This window comes from Nycticebus coucang, chromosome 5, assembly GCF_027406575.1.
Source record: "Nycticebus coucang isolate mNycCou1 chromosome 5, mNycCou1.pri, whole genome shotgun sequence".
In the NCBI taxonomy this organism is placed as follows: domain Eukaryota; kingdom Metazoa; phylum Chordata; class Mammalia; order Primates; family Lorisidae; genus Nycticebus; species Nycticebus coucang.
The window spans coordinates 127,593,550-127,615,776 of NC_069784.1; the positions used below are offsets into that span (position 1 = coordinate 127,593,550).

The window sequence follows — 22,227 nt, forward strand, 5'->3', positions numbered from 1 at the left end:
TAATATACAGAGATGTTATTTTTCTTATATATGCAGCATTCAGCGATGAGTATGACACTTCAGAGATGAGTGAGAGTAAAGTGGGAGTATCATTTCCCTTAACTCAGATATTATCATCTCATTAGCATATCTGGCAATGAAATAGTTGAAATACGTGATGAAGGGCAATGTCTGGTCAGATGTTGTCGTATCATCTTTTACTTTTAGGTATCCCTAAACTTGTTAACTTTCCATATGCGTAATATATAAAATTCAGAGTCTCTGTTTAGCTGAAAACAAAATCAAACTTCTTTTCAGACCAAGATCTGAAGTCCTACTTAATAAAGAATGATCTTGGACAAAGTCATTAATTTCTCTAAGTTAAAAAGTTTATTGAGAGAGCTAAATTAGTTGTAAATGTAAAGTGTTTAAAATATATGGTAAGTGCTCAATACACATCGGTGCTGATAATAATAACATTAATAACAATCTTTATTGTTATTATTGTTGAAAGAGTTTTGGTAAATGCTCATTTTAATACCGAACAAATAGGAAAGATTAGTGACTTCTCTATGTTTTTGAAGTGTCATTTAATATATCTAATTTATACCTATAAAAATAAAAGTTATATATTTTTAAATGATTCATAGCCATGCATTTGTTCAAATCTCTTGACAAATTAAAGAAAATAGGACAAAGTTCTCTATGCTAGTTATTCATTTTTATGGAGAGGTAAACAGATGATATGTTATAAAGAGTGCTTATTTCTAAAGTCTTTAGTATTAATAATAGTTGTATTAACTTTTTACACAAATCATAGCTTCTTTCATGTGAATACAAGAACTTCTGCTGGTAAATTGTGGAGAGATTAACTTTCTTATAAAATATGGAAGCTTGGGTAAATGTTTATTGTTTTAAATATTTGTTTTTTGCTGATATATTTCAGCAACACAGCATGGCTTTTTTTCAGGTGAAGATGCTGAGCTGAAGCCTCCAAGAACCACAGCAAAAAGATCGGATTCCCCTTCTGTACCCTGTTTTACAATCTACTTTGGGGGAGAAACTGTTTTCAATTATTTTATTTAAAAACTTTTATATTAGGAAAAGAGAAAGACATTTATGAAATGCTTAAAACCAAGTAAACTTCTTGAGGGACTTGGGTCAATTTCTAAAGTTGATGAGGTATAGCTTATTAGAAGTGAGAGACTCACAAAAACCCTTGAGGATCCAGAGCTGTAACCTTGCTGTGGACAGTCATTCTTCCTTAGGGTTGTTCTTCAGGAGACCTACTTCAGTAATAAGGGTGTTTACTAAATGCTTTTAAAAAATACTCTTTTAATTTGTTATTAAAGCAATATTCATAGCATAAGCAATCTTTGATGCTAAAATATATTTCAAGAATAAACAATTATCAAAATTCTGTTCTTTTATAACATCTATTACACCCACACACAAACACACACACTCTCTACCTGGAGTATCAGAACCAGTCTGTTCTGGCTCACAGATTTTCAGGAGTTTGGCAAGGCACTTAATGTCAGACAAGTGGCTTGTAGTTTGTTATCATGGCAGTATTTACACCATGGAAATTGGCAAATGCTGCAAATCAGAGCCTTTTTATTTCTCTAAGAGAGCCAGTTGTTAAACACTTAAAAGCTCACTTGTGCCTGCAAGTATTTATTTTAAAAAAGCTAAAGGCCTATTAGCTCTGAAAGATGGTTTTTGAATGAAAGTTCACTTGAGGAAAAAAAATAAACTAATTTTGTTTTTTCCCCCTGTATTTTCAGGGATACGGAAAGACCGAAGAGGAGGGAGAATGTTGAAACACAAACGCCAAAGAGATGATGGGGAAGGCAGGAATGAAGCAGGGCCCTCTGGAGACATGAGGGGTGCTAATCTTTGGCCAAGCCCTCTCTTGATAAAGCACACAAAGAAGAACAGCCCAGCCTTGTCCCTGACAGCTGAACAGATGGTCAGTGCCTTGTTGGAGGCTGAGCCCCCCATACTCTATTCTGAGTACGATCCTACAAGACCTTTAAGTGAGGCCTCCATCATGGGCTTGCTGACTAACCTGGCAGACAGGGAGCTGGTTCACATGATCAACTGGGCAAAGAGGGTGCCAGGTAAGAATGCTAAGCTCAACTTTTATTTTAAGAGTCAAGAACTGGTTGCGATGTCATGGGAGAAATAGTGGGGGTAGGAGAGGGAAGAAACAATAGCTCATTATCTAATTGGTTTCAAGGTTACATCAGAATTTGTTCATTTTCAGTATCAAAATACTGTAATTCTCCTGGAGATTTCAAAAATAATGTCTTAAAATCAAATTGTAGAAGACTAAAATCCTTAAATTGATGTATTTATTTTTAACCCACCTTGTTCACCAAAAAAGATTTGAGGTGGATGCTACATGATAAAAGTATTTAATATTAAATGTTCACAAGGGCAGAAGCTTTTAACACTAAACAGTCTACAAAAGTTTTTGATATCTAAGATTTTTGTTCAAAATGCCTCAATTGTTAAGGAATAATTTTATTTTAAAAATTGTTTTAAGGAATATTTATGGATTAAAAAGATAGTAATGGCGGGCAGCACCTGTGGCTCAAGGAGTAGGGTGCTGGTCCCATATGCCGGAGGTGGCGGGTTCAAACCCAGCCCCGGCCAAAAACCACAAAAAAAAAAAAAAAAGATAGTAATGGGTTTATTTATTGAATTCTCATTATTTATGCAACCTGGTTTATGCTTAGTATTTTAGGAGAAAGGGAACTGCAATAGAAAAATAAATTGGGGATACAATGGCTGAAGTGACACTTTGGTTCTTTAGTAGATTCTCTCAGCAAAGCTTGACTGCTGCTCTTGTTGTTCAGGGAGAACAACTCTAGATATTATGAGGAAAAGACTAGAAAGTGACCTCTTCCCTGACTCAGTATATCCATTCAAGAGCTAATGTAGATAAACCAAGACAAAAGCAAGTTAATTTTTTCTTCTGGGCTTATAGATAAAATGAGTGATGGATTTAGACAGTGATATTCTCTTTTGGTTTCTTTTAATATGTAAAAGTAATTATTACCTACAAAGTGTGGGATGTTTTTTATGAAACAAACAAAAAAAAATGTAGAGTCTTTTACTTGCATTTCAAAGGTCACTAATATGTCATAGGCCAAGTGAACGTATGTTTGGCCTTGGAGACTCTTACCTGTATTTGCTTGTATCAGTTTATAAACATGCAGTCCTTTGAATAAGGAGCTAATGGTACTGTGGCCCACACTTGTTAGACGTGGTCTAGTTAGGTGTTTGGGTGGTAGAATTAGGTTTCATGGAAGGTTGAGAGTAATAGGCAAACTTAGGTTTTCAGGGTCTGTCCAACTGGCCAACTTTTGATGGCCAAGCCCATGGCCAACTTTTGATGGCCAAGCCCATGGCCATCTTTTGAATTAAGAATCTGGTAGAGTGCCCACATATTTTGGCATTCTAATGTGAAGTAGATACATTATAAATAATCCAAATGTAATGTGGCTATTGGTTTTTTTCTTTATCTTTATATTTGTTATTGCCTTGTTTTTATGTTTTGGGAAAAGAGGATCAAACGATAGAAAAGGAATAGTCAAATCCCCGAAAGTCGGCTCTTTGTTGCTTTTAAGTTTCATTGTCCTTATAAGCATGTATTTCCCTTCATTTAATCTTGGTAATGTTAGTTCCAGAGCACTGCTGAACTCAAGTGTGTATTTTTCATACTTATCAGTAGATTCCCATCATGACATTTTTATAATTATAAAATTTTGAAGAACATTTGAAACAACTGGAATTAAGCTCAGATATATTACCATTGGATGAAGAATTCAGGGCAATAATTTTCTAAATTTAGGATTAAAATGGAGAAAACAAGGGAAGGAAAATACTGTGCCCATGCTTAGCTATTTATTGTTAAAACAGAACTAACCAAATTTTTGGTAATGAGATGGGCTAAAAAACTACTCTATTTATTTATTATGTTTGTTTTAAAAGATCTGTATCATTTTGAAATTCTTGGGCCAAACTCTATCATGTTACTTGATCATTTTTTTAAGAAAAAGAATTATAAAGGCAAAAAATGGAATGGCGTGAGAGTGTGTGTGTGTGTGTGTACATGTGCACGCCACTGGAATGGAGTACAGCTGTTGTATTCCAAGTCTACTTGCCTGACCAAGCAGAATAAAAATAATCATTGCTTTAGAAAAGATGAAGAATGAGGGAAGAACAAAGTCTTCTGGAAAAACTCTGAAGATACTTGTCAAGCTTTTCAGGAAAATTGGCAAAGCTGTATTTTGAAAAGCGTTTATGTCATTTACATATCCAAATCCATCTGTCATTTAAAAAATAGCCCACATTGAAAATCTAATTTAGACAATGTTGTATTTATGTGGTCACAGTTCAAGGATAATAATAATAGTAATTTAAAAAGAGGAAATAGATAACATCATTAGTAAGAAGAACAGCAAGGAAGTCAGTTCTAGAAGCACGTGGAAATAGCCATGTGATAATAAAACCCTGTGTGGGACATTTGGGTAATCCTCAGAATGGTTATCAATATAACAAATTGTGAATTGACTTCATTTTGTATGATGAATTTTAACAAAAATAGTCAACATTTCAGTCATTTTAGCAGCTCAAAGTGTTTTTTTTTATAACTAACAGAATATTGTCATAATTTTCAAATGTCTGTGATTATAAGTTGAATTTTCCTTTCTCTTAACATCTGGGGCATATATTTTGACTTGACATAGCTCTCTATTCAGAATTAAGACAAGAAGAATATTAGGATAAAATGCATCATACAAGTGTGTTAGTCAAGTTCTAAGTTGTAAAGTACTTATGTAGATCTGGCTAAAGATGACATCAATAAATTAATTTGTTCTCTTTGCAATTTAAAAACTACAGCAGTGGCAAGAATGATAAAACCTATCAACTCTGCTCTGACAAGGGATAGGTTTTAATCACACCTGGTATCTGTCTGCTTGTTTGATAGCTTGCTATAGAAAAGGCCTTTTTTTATTGCTTGCTCTGAAATTTGTTAGTCTGTAGTGGACATTTTATAGTGTATCCATGGGTATGGATTTAGTTTTTAAAGAATCAGATTATTAAATCTTAATTTATTATTATCCTACACATGACAAGATGGGTTAACACATGTAGTATCATTTGGCTGAAGGTCAAAGAAGGGGAACTATGACTGTGAAAGCTGCTTACTTTGATTTCTGCATCACACGCAGTTGCATCATTGCATGGTTGAGTCTTAGTTTTTGTATTAATGAAGCACATCTGATTTTTTCCCAGAAGCTTGAATTGTGCCACCAAACTATCATTCTGATTTCTTATAAATTAAGTCCTAAGATTCACCATCATTTTACATCAAATTTGTGCTCTAGTTCTATATATGTAATGAACATATTGATAGATGTCTAGCCCTGGGATTTTTGTTGCCTTTTGAACACTATCATTAGAAGTGTGACAGTCTCATGAACCACTGGATCCAGACCTGGGAGGGCGCATTGAAGGTGCAGGCCCAAGAAGGGGAAGACAGGGAAGGTGGCAAGTGACACCCTCACCACCTCCTTATTCTTTCAGTGGCAAACTCATGACCTTTCTCCTTCCCCTTTCGTGCTAATGTTCTTCTAGACTCATCACGAAAGGAGGCCCTCCTTGCTCCTATTTTCTGGACATGTCTCCCTCTACCCCCAAGCTCAGGTTTCTCAGAAGCTTCTGGACAACCTTACTTTTTTAAGGGACGAGACACACCCCGAGAAGTAGCAGATGTGGGTGCTAAGGACTTTAATAGGCATCATTTGCCTATAGGCAAGTGAGTTTCACTTGGTGAGTGTCACTGGAAATTTAAAGTGGGTAGGGACTAGGGGACAGGCAGGGGCACAATACCTTAATCTGAAAATTGGCAGCACCCTCACATTCTATTTTGGACATTTCCTGAAGATTCCAGGGAATTTGACAGGGCTACCCAGTCCTCTGCTTCCTTACCCGTAACCAAGCTCGTGGACCCTGCTCTCCGGCTGTTGTGGTGTTCCGGCCTGCTTTGGCATGGCACAGTGATCAAAGATGACATGACATGACTCTATGGGTACGTCCTGTGGAGGTGACAGAGGCACATGTTCAAGGGCAAGATTTGCAGTTTAGATTTCACAACTGTGGTATGATGAAGACCCTGGGACTAGGCTGGAACCATCTCACCTGCCTGAGTGTCCACTGCTCCTGTGGAAGCTCTGGCTGGAACCCAAGAAAACAGCTGCTTACTTGACTTTTCCTTCACATGAAATTTTGACTGATGCTTGTTGGCCCAGATATTTGATAAGTCTTTAAAAATCTTTTTTTTTTTTTTAATGTTGAGAGTATTTGAGAAAAATGCCTCATCTGGGCCTGTTTGCTCCTCAGAGTTCTGTCAACGAGTCTGGGTCAGGGTCCCAGAATCTGCCTTTTTAGCCTGCACACAGCAGACTCATGATGCTGAGTGTCCCCAGGCCGCCCCGTGGGGGAGTGTTAACCTGTGGCTCTGCTACTTCCAGTGGGGTTTGGCATGGAGAATGTCATTTTCTTATTGATAGCTTGTGTGCCAGAAAGGCGTATTACTGTTCAAGTGTGTTATCCCTTCAAAAAGACAAGTTAAATTCCCAACCCCCAGTACCTCAGAATGTAATCTTATTTGGCAGTAGGGTCTTTAAACAGGGAATCAAGTTCAAGTGAGGTCATTAGTACAAGCCCTGGTCCAGTAAGGACTGGAGTTCTTGTGAAAGAGGAAATTTTGACCCCAAACTAGATGCATGTATAGAGAGAATGATGCAAAGACACAGGGAGAAGACGGTCATGTGACTGGAGTGATGATCACACAAGCCAAGGACGCCAAGGTTTGCCAGTTAACACTGGAAGTGGAAAATCAAGAGTGAGCTCTCCCTTAGAAGCTCAGAGAGCTGGTGGCCTCTCTCACACCTTCACTTCCGACTTCTAGATACATTTCAAAGCCCCCTGGTTTTTGATACTTTGTATCAAAGTAGGAAACTAACACAAAGTGTATTAAAAGTAAGGCTCAGTGAGTAAGGCGCCGGCCCCATATGCCGAGGGTGGCGGGTTCGGACCCAGCCCCGGCCAAACTGCAACAGAAAAATAGCTGGGCGTCGTGGCGGGTGCCTGTAGTCCCAGCTGCTCGGGAGGCTGAGGCAGGAGAATCGCGTAAGCCCAAGAGTTAGAGGTTTCTGTGAGCCGTGTGATGCCACGGCACTCTACTGAAGGCAGTACAGTGAGACTCTGTCTCTACAAAAAAAAAAGTAAATATTTTTGTATTGCACTTTTGACACAAAAGAAATAAGAGGCTATTGATTTAAAGAGGAAGTTTTGGCTCATCTAAGGTAGACCTGGCTAATCATTTACTCTTTTATACTTTCTCTGCTGCCCACCCAAGTGGTTCACTGAACTTCTGGCTTTGAAGTTGATTTATAACTTAAGCAGTTCTGTGCGTCTACCTGGTAAATATCTTGTAAAAGATTTTAACCTACAGAAGATTGTTTTCATCTGGTAATTTAGTGTAATAGTTTCCCTATTTTTACATTTATAGCCTTGATCCATTTGAATTCATCCTTGTCTACAGTATGAGGTGTGAGTCCAATCTGGTTTTTCCATAGAAGGCTACACAAATGTTTCAATTCCATTTGTCAAACAATCTCCTACCGAAGTATTTTTTAAGAATTATTTTATAGCTGGCCTTTCAAGGTTATTGTTTGTCAAGAGCTTTTAAAGTGGAGTGGAAGATATGACTCATTGGTCTACACTTTTAAAATGTTTTCACTATTTTGAAATCAAAAAGAAAAAAGAAAATATATTTATTCAAAGTTGTAAATTTTACTTAATTTATATTCACTGCATATATATTATGATTCATCTGTCTTGTGTGGATACATGGAGTAATTTTCCATTAATTTTAGAAATAAAAGAGAAATTCATAAGACTTGAGACATTTAGACAAGATCAGTGCTGATAAGAGGTAATCAGGTGAACTGCTACTCAGTTTTATTTTATTTTACTTATTTATTTATTTATTTTTGCAGTTTTTAGCTGGAGTTGGGTTTGAACCTGCCACCTCCGCTGTGTGGGGCAGGCACCCTACTCCTTGAGCCACAGGCGTTGTCCTCTACTCAGTTTTAATAGAACATCAAAATCATTCCCCAGGAGTGAAGAACATGCCGAGTTTCCCGTCTTGCTTTTCCCAAAAGCAAGTTGTGGGTGTCCCAGATTTCTTTCTTTAGGTTTGAAACACCTAAATATTAAGTGCCTATTCTCAGCTGCCTGCTGGGCCACTGTTAAAGGTGTCACATTTTCACCAATACGTCTGAAAACAAGCTGGCCCTTTTCCCCTTCACCTCCCTCATTTGTCTCGCCTGCTTCTCTGCATGGGTGCCAGGGACTCCATCCTTCTTTCTTATTCAACTTTGGAAACATTTCTGTGCTTGGCTCGTCTCTACCATGTACCAACCGTTCTTATTCTTCAAAATCTCTTGATTGATGCTTTTTCTCCACTCCGCTGTCACCAGCCTGGTCTGCACCCTAACTTTCTTCCAAGATTGAATTACTGTAATATCCTCCTAACTGGTCTTTTTGGCTCCACTCTTTTTCCCCTTTAACTAGTGTGACTTATTATTGCCAAAATAATACCCATAAATCATCATTTTATTTTTTTTACTTTCTTTTTTTATTATTAATAAATCATAGCTATGTACATTAATGCAATCGTGGGGTACAATGTGCTGGTTTTATATACAATTTGAAATATTTTCATCCAAGTGGTTAACAGGGTTTTTTTTTGGTTGTTGTTGCAGTTTGGCCGGGGCTGGGTTTGAACCCGCCACCCTCGGTATATGGGGCCGGCGCCCTACTCACTGGGCCACAGGCGCCGCCCTGGTTAACAGGTTTTAAAACACTACATCCCTGTGTTTATTTCCTGTGGCTGCCATAGCTAAGTATCACAAAGTAGCTTAAGACAATAGGGATGTATTTTCTCACCCTTGCGGAGGTTAGAAGCCTGAGACCCAGGGGTGGACGGGGTGCTGCCCTCTTTGAAGGCTCTGTGTCTGGCTTTTGCTGGCATCTGGTGTCTCAGGGTTGCTCGGCTTGTACATGGGGTACATGCCCACCTCTTCAGTCTCTGCCACCAGCATTATATGGTATAGACCTGTGTTTCTGTGTCTCTGTGTCCAGAGTTCCCTCTTCTTATGGGGACACTGATCATAGTGGATTTAGGTCCCATGCTAATCTAGTGTGACTTCATATTAATTGATTAAATCTGGAGACTCTGTTTCCAAGTAAGGTCAAATTCACAGGTTCCAGGAGAGCACGAATGTTAGGTGAGGTTGTAGACCTTTGTGAAAAGGCTGTTCACTAACTTGCTTCTTCCCATCTTATTTCATTTCTACTTTCCAACGTGACCTGCATCAGTCAGACAGCCTACTTGGCCCACCCACTCCCCTGCCACGCTCCCCTTTACATAGTGTCTTAACTTTATTTTCCATTTGTTTGTATCCCTACATCTTCCTCTCTCTATTCCAGTTCTATACTCTTTGTTTTTTCTGCTAAAGGAACGCCTCACCTTCTGCTTCCTTCCTGAAACTTCAAACTGCTTTGACCAATGCAATCTTGAATTGAGTTGGCCATCACAAGACAACCAGTCCTTGGTCCAGAGCATCTCGAGAAATTGAGTCACCCGGGATCTAAAACATAGCAACAGCTCTCAGACACTTATTTCCTTCAAGATAGATTTGTGGCTGGAGTGGGGGGTCGGGGGAATGGCAGCCTCAAGGCTACATGTGGCCCTCCAGATATCCAAGTGGAGCCCCTCAACTGCACTTGGGTTTGTTCTGTAAAATTTGGATTTGGTCAAAAGGCCACACTGAAGGATCCAGAGGGCCACCCACATGTGGCCCCAAGGGTGCAGGTTTCTCCCACAGTGAGGACAATCATTTTTATAATCTCAGTTTAATTTGTCAAAGCCATGAACGTGTTCTTTAAAAGTTGTATATGTGTAAGATGAATTGATAGTAAATGGATCATATTTCAATCCAGTCAGGGTATCTTTCATTTAACTGAAATGAAACAATGAAACAATTGATAATTTTGAACCTAGACAGCGTTCCCAAGACTCAGGTGGCCGACTTTCTGAGGTGACTGCACTGGACCATTTTGTCTTTATCTGTCTGTCTTTAGATCTCTAGAATCCATTTACCCCACTGTGTGGGTAAACCTCTGTGCGGCCTCAGCCTCAGCCTCAGTTTGAAGTTTCTGCAATGGTGGTTTCATCTCAGTGATGAAGGATATTAGTTTTCTTTGGTAGTTGGAGACCAGAGAACCTGTAAAAAAGGAGAGAAAATCAGTGTGGGTCCTAGTAAGGTCCATGTAAGCAGAACCACAGAAACAGTGAGAACTTTGGAAGGAATCTCGTAGCAGGGGAGAATTCAAACAGAGCTCACCTGTATAACTTCGCCTGGAAGCTATAACTTTCCAGAGAAAGCTCCACAGATGGCTTTGAATCTGGTTTCATCCTCCCTTTATATTATTGCTTTATTTTATAGGATCCAGAGGACTCTAATACATATGGCTGCTGTGTTGTCTCTGTGTCAGGCTGCAGTTTAAACTGGCTGACTGTTTATTTTTGGCACAATGATTACTTCTCTGTCCTTACCCCACCCCTAGCTCTCAATGCTCACTTTAAACATTTTTCTCTTTCGTGTGAAGATAAATCCACTGCCTCTAGCAAATGGTTAAACATTGCAATAGATGTTCATTCATTGACTGAATTAACTGTTCCTAGTTGGGAACCCCTAGTTCCAGGGAATCTTAGGGCTTCACTTCTGTTTCCTTGGTTACTAAAGTATTCCATGCAGTTTGCTCAACTTTGAAGGGGCACTTCTCTTAGAAACATTTTCCCTTCTAAGTAAATCACTTGATGTGTTAAAATCGAAGTTCTGTTTAAAAATTCTTGAGACAAATTCACCATGACTTAGTTTAAAAAACCAGCGGCCTTGTCCTTTTGGTCTAGTATTTATCACTTAGTTGTATCTAGCAGAGCCCCTAACACAATGATAGGAGAAAGCAGAAGTGTGATTGCTTAGGAAAAGGTCAAATTTAATAAAATGATGGAAATGTCCTTCTCTATGGGGGAATTAAAGTTTCTCTTTGTAGAACTGCATGTGTTCATTATGTGACTATTTCATAAACACAAAATCTAATAAAATGTGGGCAGTTCCCTCTCTGGAGGGCGTGAAGAGTATCTTTTCATAGAATACCATGTCACATCATAACAGTTGGTTCTTTTTACCTGGTCAAGATGTTTGCTTAGGACATTTGAAAGCTTGTAGATAAATGCTGTGAATTTAAAAACATATTCAGGACTCTGAGCTTTGGAAGAATATTTTCCAAAGCATATATTCAAGTTCTGTCTGTCAATATTTTTCTTCTTGTGTCAATCAGTAAGAAATGGAATATAATCAAAGTTGGTTTTTCTTTATGGCTGTCCAAAATTCAGAAATATAAACTGAAAAATATATCGTCCTTTCCTGAGTAGATTTTGAAATTCCCTAAACTGCGATCCAGACCAGTGCTGTCCTTCAGCCCTTCACAGTGGATCTGTACTGGAGGGAGGTGCCATTGAACCTGGTTATGAAAGCTTTCAAGTTCAAGAGATTTAGAAATTCAGAGATTATGACCACATACAATCAGTCAGTCAATTAGTACCTAATATGCACATCAAAACATGTGGCCCCAACCTCATGAAATTGGAGAGACCTACTTAAATTTCTTTAATTTACTTGCCTAACAAATAGCAAAACCACTTTGACAGAATCTTTAGCATGAAAGCGATTGTCAAAATGGGCAAATGTTTATTACAAGCCTAGTTTACCAATTTCGGATTTAACTTTAACTATGTCTGGTAAACTTAAGAATGAACTGCAATAAACTTAAGAATATATCATAAAAGCTATATACTTTTTAAAAGGAAGTATATTCTGAGATGGATAGGGGTGATGGCCACACAACAATGTGAATATACCTAATGTCATAGAACTGCACACTTAAAATTGGTTAAAATGATAAATTGTATGTTATGTATATTTTAGTACAATAAAAAAGGTATAATACTTTATACTGCATGTATAAAAAGGAAACAGACATTGCCTGGCCAAAACAAACAGATGAAAATGATATGAAATCCCAAGGGGATTTCTCTTATCAAAAGTTTGATTTCTAGGTAAGAATAGAAACATATTGCAAGAAGATAAATCAACAAACCAATGAACAAGGGTGGAAGAAATAAACAGACGGGTTATTCCTCCAGGCTCCTGCAGCATCTCTTTCATGACTATAGTACCAACAATTTCATTCCATTTAGTTATTTGATGAGCTCCTCCCCTGCACCAGGTGCTGTTCCATGTTGACCATATCTCTGCCTTCAAAGAGCTTCCATGCCAATTATCACGTCAGGAACAGGAACACAGCCATTACCATTTTCCCACTTGCAGAAGTAGAGCTGAGTTTACTAACTCATCTGTTGCTCATAGTAGCTTCCAAGCATTTTCCTTGCTGAGTGGTTTTATTTTCCTAACCTTATACCCAATCTATGGATGACAGTGCTGAGGCACAGGGAAGGTAGTTCAGTCTTATGCAAAGATCTCGTGTTCTAGAATACTTCTCCTGTGTGATGCTCTTAGCATAGGCTAAAGAAATGATGGCACATTTTGAATGAATTGGACCATTTTGTCATTATTTGTCTTTAAAAAAATAACTCTTCCTCTTGCGTCTTATGACATGCTTGTGTGTGTGTGTTTGTGTAATGCAGAGATTGAAGAACACAGTCTTTGCCTTTGGCCAACCCAGACCTGTAGTAAGTGTTCAATAACATTAGCTATGGTTATTGTTGTTGATTTTCAGGCTTTTGTTAAATCATGTTTTTTAAAATTATTTTTTATTAAATCATAACTTTGTACATTGATAGACTTTATTATATAATTAATCTTGAGTCTAGTTTTTTTAAAGACCATTATCATAAGTAAAAGGAAATATACTGGCTGAATGATTAATTGATTAATGATTAATTCAACCAGTGTATTTCCTTTTACTTATGTTATATTACCGGCTTCATGCTGTTATTTCTGCCTTTTCAAATAACCTTATTGGCACTAACCAAAATTCACTGAAATTTGATTTGTGTTTGCTTTTGCTTTGTTTTTACATGTTGTTACAATTAAGGAAAAGAGAAACGTTCCTGAAACATAACAGCTCCTGCCAATTTTCTGACTTAATATTAACCTGCGTAATAGTTAATATTGACTGCATTTAAATACTTTAAGCCATTGTACCATCTTAAAGTAGTTATGCATGAAAATATTTAAATGAATTAGGAGAAAGAATATGCAGGTAAGAAATAAAGTGTATTGTAGAATAAATCCTTTTTAAATGTAACTCTTTTAGGTTTCTAATCACCCACATACAACAGAAAGCCTCAAAATAATGGTGGCTTAAACAAGAGAAAGCTTATTCTTTCCTCTCACATAAAATGAATCTGAACTTCTTTTCCAGTGGCAGCTCCATAGTCTAAAGGACCCAAGCTCGTTCTGATTTTCTATTCCCTTATTCTTGCATAAGGCTTCATTCTCAAGGTCAACTTGTTGTCTACTGCGGTTACTAGAGCTTCAGCCATCCCAGCTGCCTTAAAGGCAGCAGAAAGTGGAAAACAGGACCTTAGTAGGGACAGATTTCTAAGTCTTACCCAGCACTTCCTCTTATATTTGTGGAATAGAACTTAAGCTACATCTGTCTGTGAGGAACCTGGAAACTATATTCTTTAAGCTGTGTTCATTGAATCTGGAATAAAATCTGAACTCTATTAAACAAGAAGAGTTGAATGGATATTTGGCAGGTAAATAGTCTCTGCCACAGTAGTAAACTTCAAATCATAATTTCAGAAGTGCATATGCATTTTAATGAATATTCTGGCTTGGTGAGTGTCAAAATATATCATAGACAATTTATCAGTTAAAAAAAGAATAAGAGTCGCCAGGCACAGTGCCTCGCACCTATAATCCTAGCATTCTAGGAGCCTGAGGCTGGTAGATTGCTTGAGCTTAGGAGTTTGAAAACGGCCTGAGCAAGAGTGAGACCTGTCTCTACTAAAAATAGAAAAATTAGCCAAGTGTTGTGGTGGGCACTGTACTCCCAGCTACTTAGGAGGCTGAGACAAGAGGATCACTTAAGTCCTTGAGTTTGAGGTTGCTAAGAGCTATTGACACCAAGGCACCCTACTGAGGGTGACAAAGTGAAACTCTGTCTAAAAAAAAAAGAGAGAGAGAAAAAGAAGAACATAATAATACAAAATTCACCCTAAGGCTATAATGTGGGGGAGGCGACTACTTATTGATTATATATGATCTTCCCTGCACCCCCAGGAGTAAGGGACTACTATTGTGGCCATTCTACAGAGGAAGAAACAGAGGCATCAGGCTGCCAAGTAGTGGCTGAGAACTCTGCCGTCAGGCTCCTGACTGTGTGCCTGCAGGTGGGTGCACGAGGCTGCTTCAGTTTGTAATTCAGAAAGTATTTCAGGCTGTTGCAGTTGGTCATCGTCTTACGGCTTTCTGAGCATGCTGGCCATTCAATTTGACTAAGATTCTGTACACAGGAGATTGTATTGTGTGCATATTTAAAAATGTATATTATGGATCAAAATGCACACCACCTTTGAACTCTAAGTACAGTTCTTATATTGAAGGGCAGTGTTCTCTAGGTGAGAGAATGTGTTCTGAACACCAGTGGTGAGCAAGTAGCTCAGGGAGCATCACTCGGTGGAGTCTCATAAGCAAGACTCGGGGCCAGTTGAGAGCCAGCGGCTTTGATGATCTGGAGTTTTTGCATCACTTATGCTTTTGCCTCTATTTGAGATCCAAAGATGATGCATTTGAAGTGTGGTTCAGCCACTTCTATTGGAAGAGACAAGTAAGAGTGTGTGGGTGTGTCTGTGTGGTTACAAAGAGACATTCTGCGCATCTTCAGAAGGAGTTGCTGCTATTAGCAGGGAGGATGGAGAGGTGTGCATGGTGAGGAGGGCTTAGGAGGCCAGGACGGGCATCTTCTTAGGAGGCCAGGATGGGCATCTTCCAGGAGCTCCAGAACCACCTACCTAAGTCTATGAATGTGAACACTCCCCTGATATATGAACTGGCCGATTCAGGTCTAAAATATTGAGCAGGAAATATCCCCTTGCAATGCTCACCGTCTCAGGTGGAGAGCTTGGCTTATTCCCTCCACCTTTGTTTGAGTTTTGTCATTAATCAACCTTAGTGAAAGAGCACTTAGTCATTGATGAAAGCACAAGCTCTTAATTGTTAGGAATCACTGGTGCAGCACCAACTTTTTTCTACCCTTGAACAAACTCAAATGCTTATTTTCTCATGATTTTTTCTTTAAAAAAACATTTCTCAGGCTAAATAATCGTATCCTCTTTCTGTTCTCTCATCTCCCCCTATCTCATCTTTTCCTCAATCTTTATATTCCAGTAGGTCACAGAACTATCTTCATGGCGATTCTGTGCTGTGGGTGGCTCCTACCTGGCCACCAAATTTTGAGGGAGTTGCAGATTTGCAAGCGAGGCTGGTGGTGCTCCTGGAGCATGGGTGGTAACCCTAAGATCCGGGAACCCAGGGCCCCTGGCACAGAACTGTGGTATCTCAATCCTTTTTTCATTAGAAAGAATTGAATTGAATGGGATTGAATTTGGTGAGAGCAATTAAATACTAAAGAAGATTTTGCCAGGTCAGTTGAGCTTTGGAAGGCCACCAGCCATTGTAATATCTAAGATTTCTTGACCTCTAGAACTAACATTTGTCCTCTGTGAAACAATAATTTCCCCTTTGAGAATACATACATTCATGTAAAATGTCCATTCCTCTGTGTAAGCACCAGACATTGAATAAGATGCCTTATACATGTATGAATTCTGTGTTCAAGTGTTTATAAACCCATGCAGCCTGTAGATTGTAAGTTCTATGAGGGCAGAAATTTTTATTTGTATCCATTTTTTATCATTGTATTTCCAGTTCCTGGAGCACAATAAGTGCTTATTAAATATTTGTTGAATGTTACATGATTAATAAAATGCAAATTCAGCTTCTGCATTACTGATCCCAGTATTTTTTGTCTATTATTTAGTTTCTCAACCAACATTTACTAAAAGGACATTAACTAATGTGTGTGTTTGGGGTGCAGTCAAAGGTGCAGTTGTAGGTCTCTGGAAGGCTCTACTGATCAAATGGAGTCTCTGCACGTAAAAAGGAGAGCAGTGACACCGCCTTAACCAGCCCATAGTGCGGATGGAAATGGTGGCTGCAGATTCATCGACAGCTCTGCTCATTCGGCACTTGGCTCTTTCATGCTACCAGCCCAGCAGTGTTCTGGATGCACTGAGTCCTGCCTTCATGGCACTTACATTTTGGTGGAGGAGCCAGGAAAAAACAAACATGATGCATGATGGACAGCTTAATTATCTATTTCTGGAAGCTACCCAGAACTGTGGACAAAGGACAATGAGAACTGGAGTGGCATGGTGGGATGGTGAGATAGAGTGAGCCTCCTGGAGAGATGGTGTGAGCAGCACTCAGAGGAGGAGGTGAGAGAGTTATCCATGTCCAGGAAACGGCATTCCCTGAGCCTCCTGGAGAGACGGTGTGAGCAGCACTCAGAGGAGGAGGTGAGAGAGTTAGCCAGGTCCAGGAAACGGCGTTCCATGAGCCTCCTGGAGAGACGGTGTGAGCAGCACTCAGAGGAGGAGGTGAGAGAGTTAGCCAGGTCCAGGAAATGGCGTTCCATGAGCCTCCTGGAGAGACGGTGTGAGCAGCACTCAGAGGAGGAGGTGAGAGAGTTAGCCAGGTCCAGGAAACGGCATTCCATGAGCCTCCTAGAGAGACGGTGTGAGCAGCACTCAGAGGAGGAGGTGAGAGAGTTAGCCAGGTCCAGGAAACGGCATTCCATGAGCCTCCTGGAGAGACGGTGTGAGCAGCACTCAGAGGAGGAGGTGAGAGAGTTAGCCAGGTCCAGGAAATGGCGTTCCATGAGCCTCCTAGAGAGACGGTGTGAGCAGCACTCAGAGGAGGAGGTGAGAGGTTAGCCAGGTCCAGGAAATGGCATTCCATGAGCCTCCTGGAGAGACGGTGTGAGCAGCACTCAGAGGAGGAGGTGAGAGAGTTAGCCAGGTCCAGGAAACAGCGTTCCATGAGCCTCCTGGAGAGATGGTATGAGCAGCACTCAGAGGAGGAGGTGAGAGGTTAGCCAGGTCCAGGAAACAGTGATCCATGAGCCTCCTGGAGAGACGGTGTGAGCAGCACTCAGAGGAGGAGGTGAGAGTTAGCCAGGTCCAGGAAACAGTGTTCCATGCAAAGGGCCCAGCAAGTATAGAGTCCTCACAGCAAGAGCACTGGAATAGTCCAGTGTCCACAGGACAAAGGCCATGGTGGCTGGAGCAGGAGAAAAGAGGGGAGAAGGAGGAGAGAAGGTGTGGTCAGGGAGGTAAGGGAGTGGCAACTCAGGTGCCCACCGTCCCATTCCGCCTAAGACTTTGCTTTTCTTTGGTGGGAAGTGGGCACTGATTGCAGGACTTTGAGGGATAGGATCTGACTTATGACAAGTGTTCATTTGGCTGCTGGGATGAGAAGATACCCAAAGGGGGCCAAGGATTGAGCAGGTCGGGGCCTACTGACAGCAATCTAGGTGAGAGATGAGGAGAGACAGCAGCTGTGCCGGCGGTGTACTGGGGAGGCACAAAGAATGGCCACATCAGGAGTGGGTCTTAAAGTAGAACTGGCAGGATTTTCCTGATGGGCAGGATGGAAGAATGAGAGAAAGAGTAGAGTCAAGGATGGCTGTTTGGCTTGTACAATTAGAAGGTGTAGTCGTCAACAACTGATATGGAGAAGTCTGCAGGTGAGGGGGAATAGCCCATATCAGTTCAGTAGTGAACTTGATGGCCATGTTGAACTTGGCATGTTTTTAGACCATCCAAGTGGAGATGTCCGCAGTTTGGGACAGGGTCTGGACTTGATACGGTGTTCTGAGTCCTTAGCATGGGAATGATGAGTGAGAACACCAGAAGAGGGAGTATAAAGAGAAATGGAAGACCAAAGACTGAGCCTTGAGACACTTGGACATTAAGTCAGAGGGAGAAGAAGGAACCAGAAAAGGAAACTAAGATGGACTCCATCTCCCTGCGGCATCGTGAGGGACACATGAAGACGTGTAGGAAGACAAAGTGGTGGCCTAAGACAAGTATAATAAAAACTGATAACTGCCCACCTTGTCGAGAGCTCTCTTCTGATTGCCTCAGTTCCTAGGGAATCGGGAATGAGGTCATCAGCTGGGAGTGTGTGTGGGGGAGAAGGTGTGAGAGGCCGAGGTGGCAGGAGGAGGGGTGCAGACCTATAGGAAAGAGGGAGAGGAGACAGGCTGGGCCGGGGCAGTGTGGTGGCTGAGCTGCGTCAGAGGCCACCCGGCGTTGGGCTGTGAAAGCGTCCTCACAGGCCACCCGGCGTTGGGCTGTGAAAGCGTCCTCATGGGTTCCTCTTTGGTCAGCTCAGCCATGGAAGTAGCTGCCAGAGAGTTGAATTTGACTAAGGAAGCAGTTCCCGGAAATGAGTATGGTGAATAGAAAGAGGGACCAGAGAGTTGAGACTGCATGTAAGCCATGATTCTGATGAATGACCGTGGGAAATGATGTTGGTGAGGAGGGAGAGTGTGGGGGATAAGTGGGTAGAAGGCAGTTAAGGGGGACGGGGAGCCATGAGCTTCGGGCCCCTCTCGGGAGTTCTGCTGCTTCAAGGCGGTCCCTGAGGTAGGGCTCTGCATGGAGGCCTGGGAATCTGCTCCTAGGGTGGGTCCGTTTCCGCAGAAGACCTGTGTTCTCTGTGCCCCATAGAAGGCTCAGATGGAGGAGTTTCTGTAGTTGCTTACCACTGACGCGGGGTACCCAGGCCATCTGGTTCTCCCCTGTGTTTTCTGAGAAGACCCTGGAGTACCTGGAAGTGGGTTTTCTACCTGCTGTCCTCCCTGACTACTTGGCTGGGATTCCAACCACCAGCACGTAGCCCAGGTGTGGTGTTAGGCTCCTGGTTGTCATAATTCCTTTGCAAATGGAATCTTTTACTACAGCAGTCTAGAAGGAATTAAATAGTGATTGAGTTTTCTTTCCCTTACAAATTAAAGGCACAACTAAAAGAAAAAAATCAAACCAAACCAACCAACCTTGCCTCAGCCAAACTTTGTGGCTCATTTATGTCTGGTGTTCTGAAATTTCATAATCGTGTGCTTTTATTTTATTCATCGTGCTGGCCCCACACTCAGTGGGCCCTTTCAAGTTTATATTTTAGGGGCAGGGCTGCTTGTTAAGATTTCTTTAACTTTACCTTCCAACTCTTCTATTTAAAAATCTTCTTCATAATTTAAAAATTATGTCTGGCCTATTTTTAATTTCCAAGAGCTATTCTTTGTCCTCTAAAAATTCCTTTTAAGTAGATATAAAATGAATTATATATACGTATATTTCTATGCATTTTGATATATTGTTGCAGCGTCCTTTTTATCTCTCTGGGGAAGGATATTTATTATAGGTTTCAAAAAAAAAAAAAACCCACTTTTTTCCTGCTCCCTGAATCATCTCTTTTCTGTAGACTTCCTCCATTCCACTGTCCCTTCTTCCTCTTACTCGTGATTTTGGAGGCTTATCATAACCACAAAGAACTACCAGTGCTGACGTGGAGCTCCGTGTGCACCTTCGGCAGAGGTTTTGGATTAGTGGGATTCGACACAATGTTTTCTCCAGGACCGATTAGTTTCTCCATCGCTGAAATTTTCCTGTCTCTTTTCAGGGGGTGAAAGCCTGGTTGCCTGTTGTATGGAAGTGGCAGTGACGGTAGAGGGATACCACCATTCAGGATGCAGATTTTTAAAATTATATCATTTTCAATCCCTGGGCCTCATCCTCCCTCTCACACCCAAGTGTGGAAGTCTTTAGATTATCTTTCTCCAGAGAATAAAACTCAAATTGTTCATGTCTTTTGCTTAATTTTTGTTTTTGATTGGGGTGTTTATTTTCTTGCTATTGAGTTGTTTCAGTTCCTTATATATTTTGATTATTAATCCCTTATCAGATGCATGGTTTATATTTTCTTCCATTCCGTGAATTGTCTTTTTGCTCTGTTACTTGTTTCCTTTGCTGTGCAGAAGATTTTTAGTTTGATACGATCTAAAATTCGTACCTTTGCTTTTGTGGCCTGTGGTTTCAGGGTTGTATCCAAACAACGAAGACCAATGTCAAGGCACGTTTCCCCTATCTTTTCTTGTAGTAGTTTTATAGTTTCTGGGCTTATGTTGAAGCTTTCTTCTATTTTGAGTGTATTTTCTTGTATGGTGTGAGATTACGGTCCAGTTTCGTTCTTCTGCATGTAGATGTCTAGTTTTCCTACCACCATTTCTTGAAGAGGCTGTCCTTACCTCGTGTATTCTTGGAACTTTTGCTGAAAATCAGTTGACTGCAAATGTGTGAGTCGCTTCTGGTCTTTCTAATCCTGTTCTGTTGGTCAATGTACCTTTTTTTTTAAATGGCAGAATCGTACTGTTTTGATTGTAATAGATTTATAATATATTTTGAAATCAGAATGTGTGATGCCTCTAGCTTTGTTCTTTACGCTCAAGATTGGTTGGGGTCTTTTGTGGTTCCATGAGAATTTAAAGAGTGCCTTTTTTTCTGTGAAAAATGACATTGGATTTTGATAGAGATTGCATCAAATCTGTAGTTTACTTTTGGTGGTATGGACATTTTAATTTATTAATTCTTTCACACCATGAACATGGGTATCTTTCTGTTTATTTGTATTTTCTTCTTTCATCTGTGTTTTATAAGTTTTTTAGCATAAAAACTATAAAAACCTGCTTGGTGAAAATTACTCCTAAGTACTTTGCTGTTGTTGTTTTTGCTGTTATAAACGGGATTTACATTTCTTAATTTCCTTTATTATTATTATTTTATTAAGTCATAAACATATAGATTATGTATACATTAATGCATTTATGGGGTACAATGTGCTGATTTTAAATACAATTGGAATGCTTACATCAAACTAGTTAATGTAGCCTTCACCTCATTTATTTAAGTATTATGTTAAGACATTTAGACTCTACGCTTAAAAGATTTAACATGTACCCTTGAAATATGCACCATAGGTATGGTCCCACAATTTACTGTCCCTCCGTAAAACCTCCCCCCTCCCTTTACATCCCCCTCTTCTTCCCTCCTTCATCCTGGGCTATAGTTGTGATTTATCTTTCATATGAAAGTGTGACTGATTATAAATTGGTTTCATAATAGTACTGACTACATTGGATACTTTTTCTTCCATTCTTGAGATACTTTACTAAGTAGGATATGTTCCAACTCCATCCATGTAAATATAGAAGAGGTAAAGTCTCCATCTTTTTAAAGGCTGTATAATATTCCATAGTGTACGTATAACACAATGTATTAATCCATTCATGGGTCGATGGGCACTTGGGCTTCTTCCATGACTTGGCTATTATGAATTGAGCTGCAATGAATAATCTGGTGTAATTTCTTTTTTGGATAGTGCATTATTAATGTATGGAAACACTGCTGATTCCCATACATTGATTTGTATCCTGCAACTACTGAATTTGTTTATAAATTCTCATAGTTTTTTTTTTATGAAGTCTTTATGGTCTTCTCTCTATATATAATCATGCCATCAGGAAATATAATTTCACTTGTCTGTTTTTGTAATCATGCGATATAGATAGGCTTGTTGAAAAAATTGAAATGGTGAAGTTTACATATTAAGAGGCAAAAGTTATGTTGATCTACTCTTCCAAAAATCTCTTTGCAGTAAATGAATGTAGGGGAACAATTTTATGAACCCGCCTCCAGACATTCGCTGGGCATGTTCACACACGCGTACACACATAATTTATTTTTGCCCACTTGGGATCATATATCATCTGATCTGAAACTTGCTGTTTTTCACTTAACACACTGTCTTTCCAAGCCATGAAATATGTATCTCTAAGAATTTTTCAAACCTGTTATAGTTTTTAAGATCTGTATTCTTTTATATACATATATGTATAAATCACATACTCGTTTGCTTATTTTTTGAATGTATTTGTCTGGCTTTA

At 39.8% G+C, this 22,227-nt stretch overlaps 1 protein-coding gene across 8 annotated transcripts in view; it reads left to right on the forward strand.

Annotated features, from left to right (window-relative positions):
- ESR1 (estrogen receptor 1) overlaps positions 1–22,227 on the forward strand; it is a 395,652-nt gene that overhangs the window by 259,587 nt on the left and 113,838 nt on the right. For all 8 annotated transcript variants that reach the window (XM_053592428.1, XM_053592426.1, XM_053592424.1 and 5 more), the window contains one exon: positions 1,767–2,102. In XM_053592428.1, the coding sequence (XP_053448403.1) occupies positions 1,767–2,102 (336 nt within the window). The remainder of the gene's footprint in view (positions 1–1,766; positions 2,103–22,227) is intronic.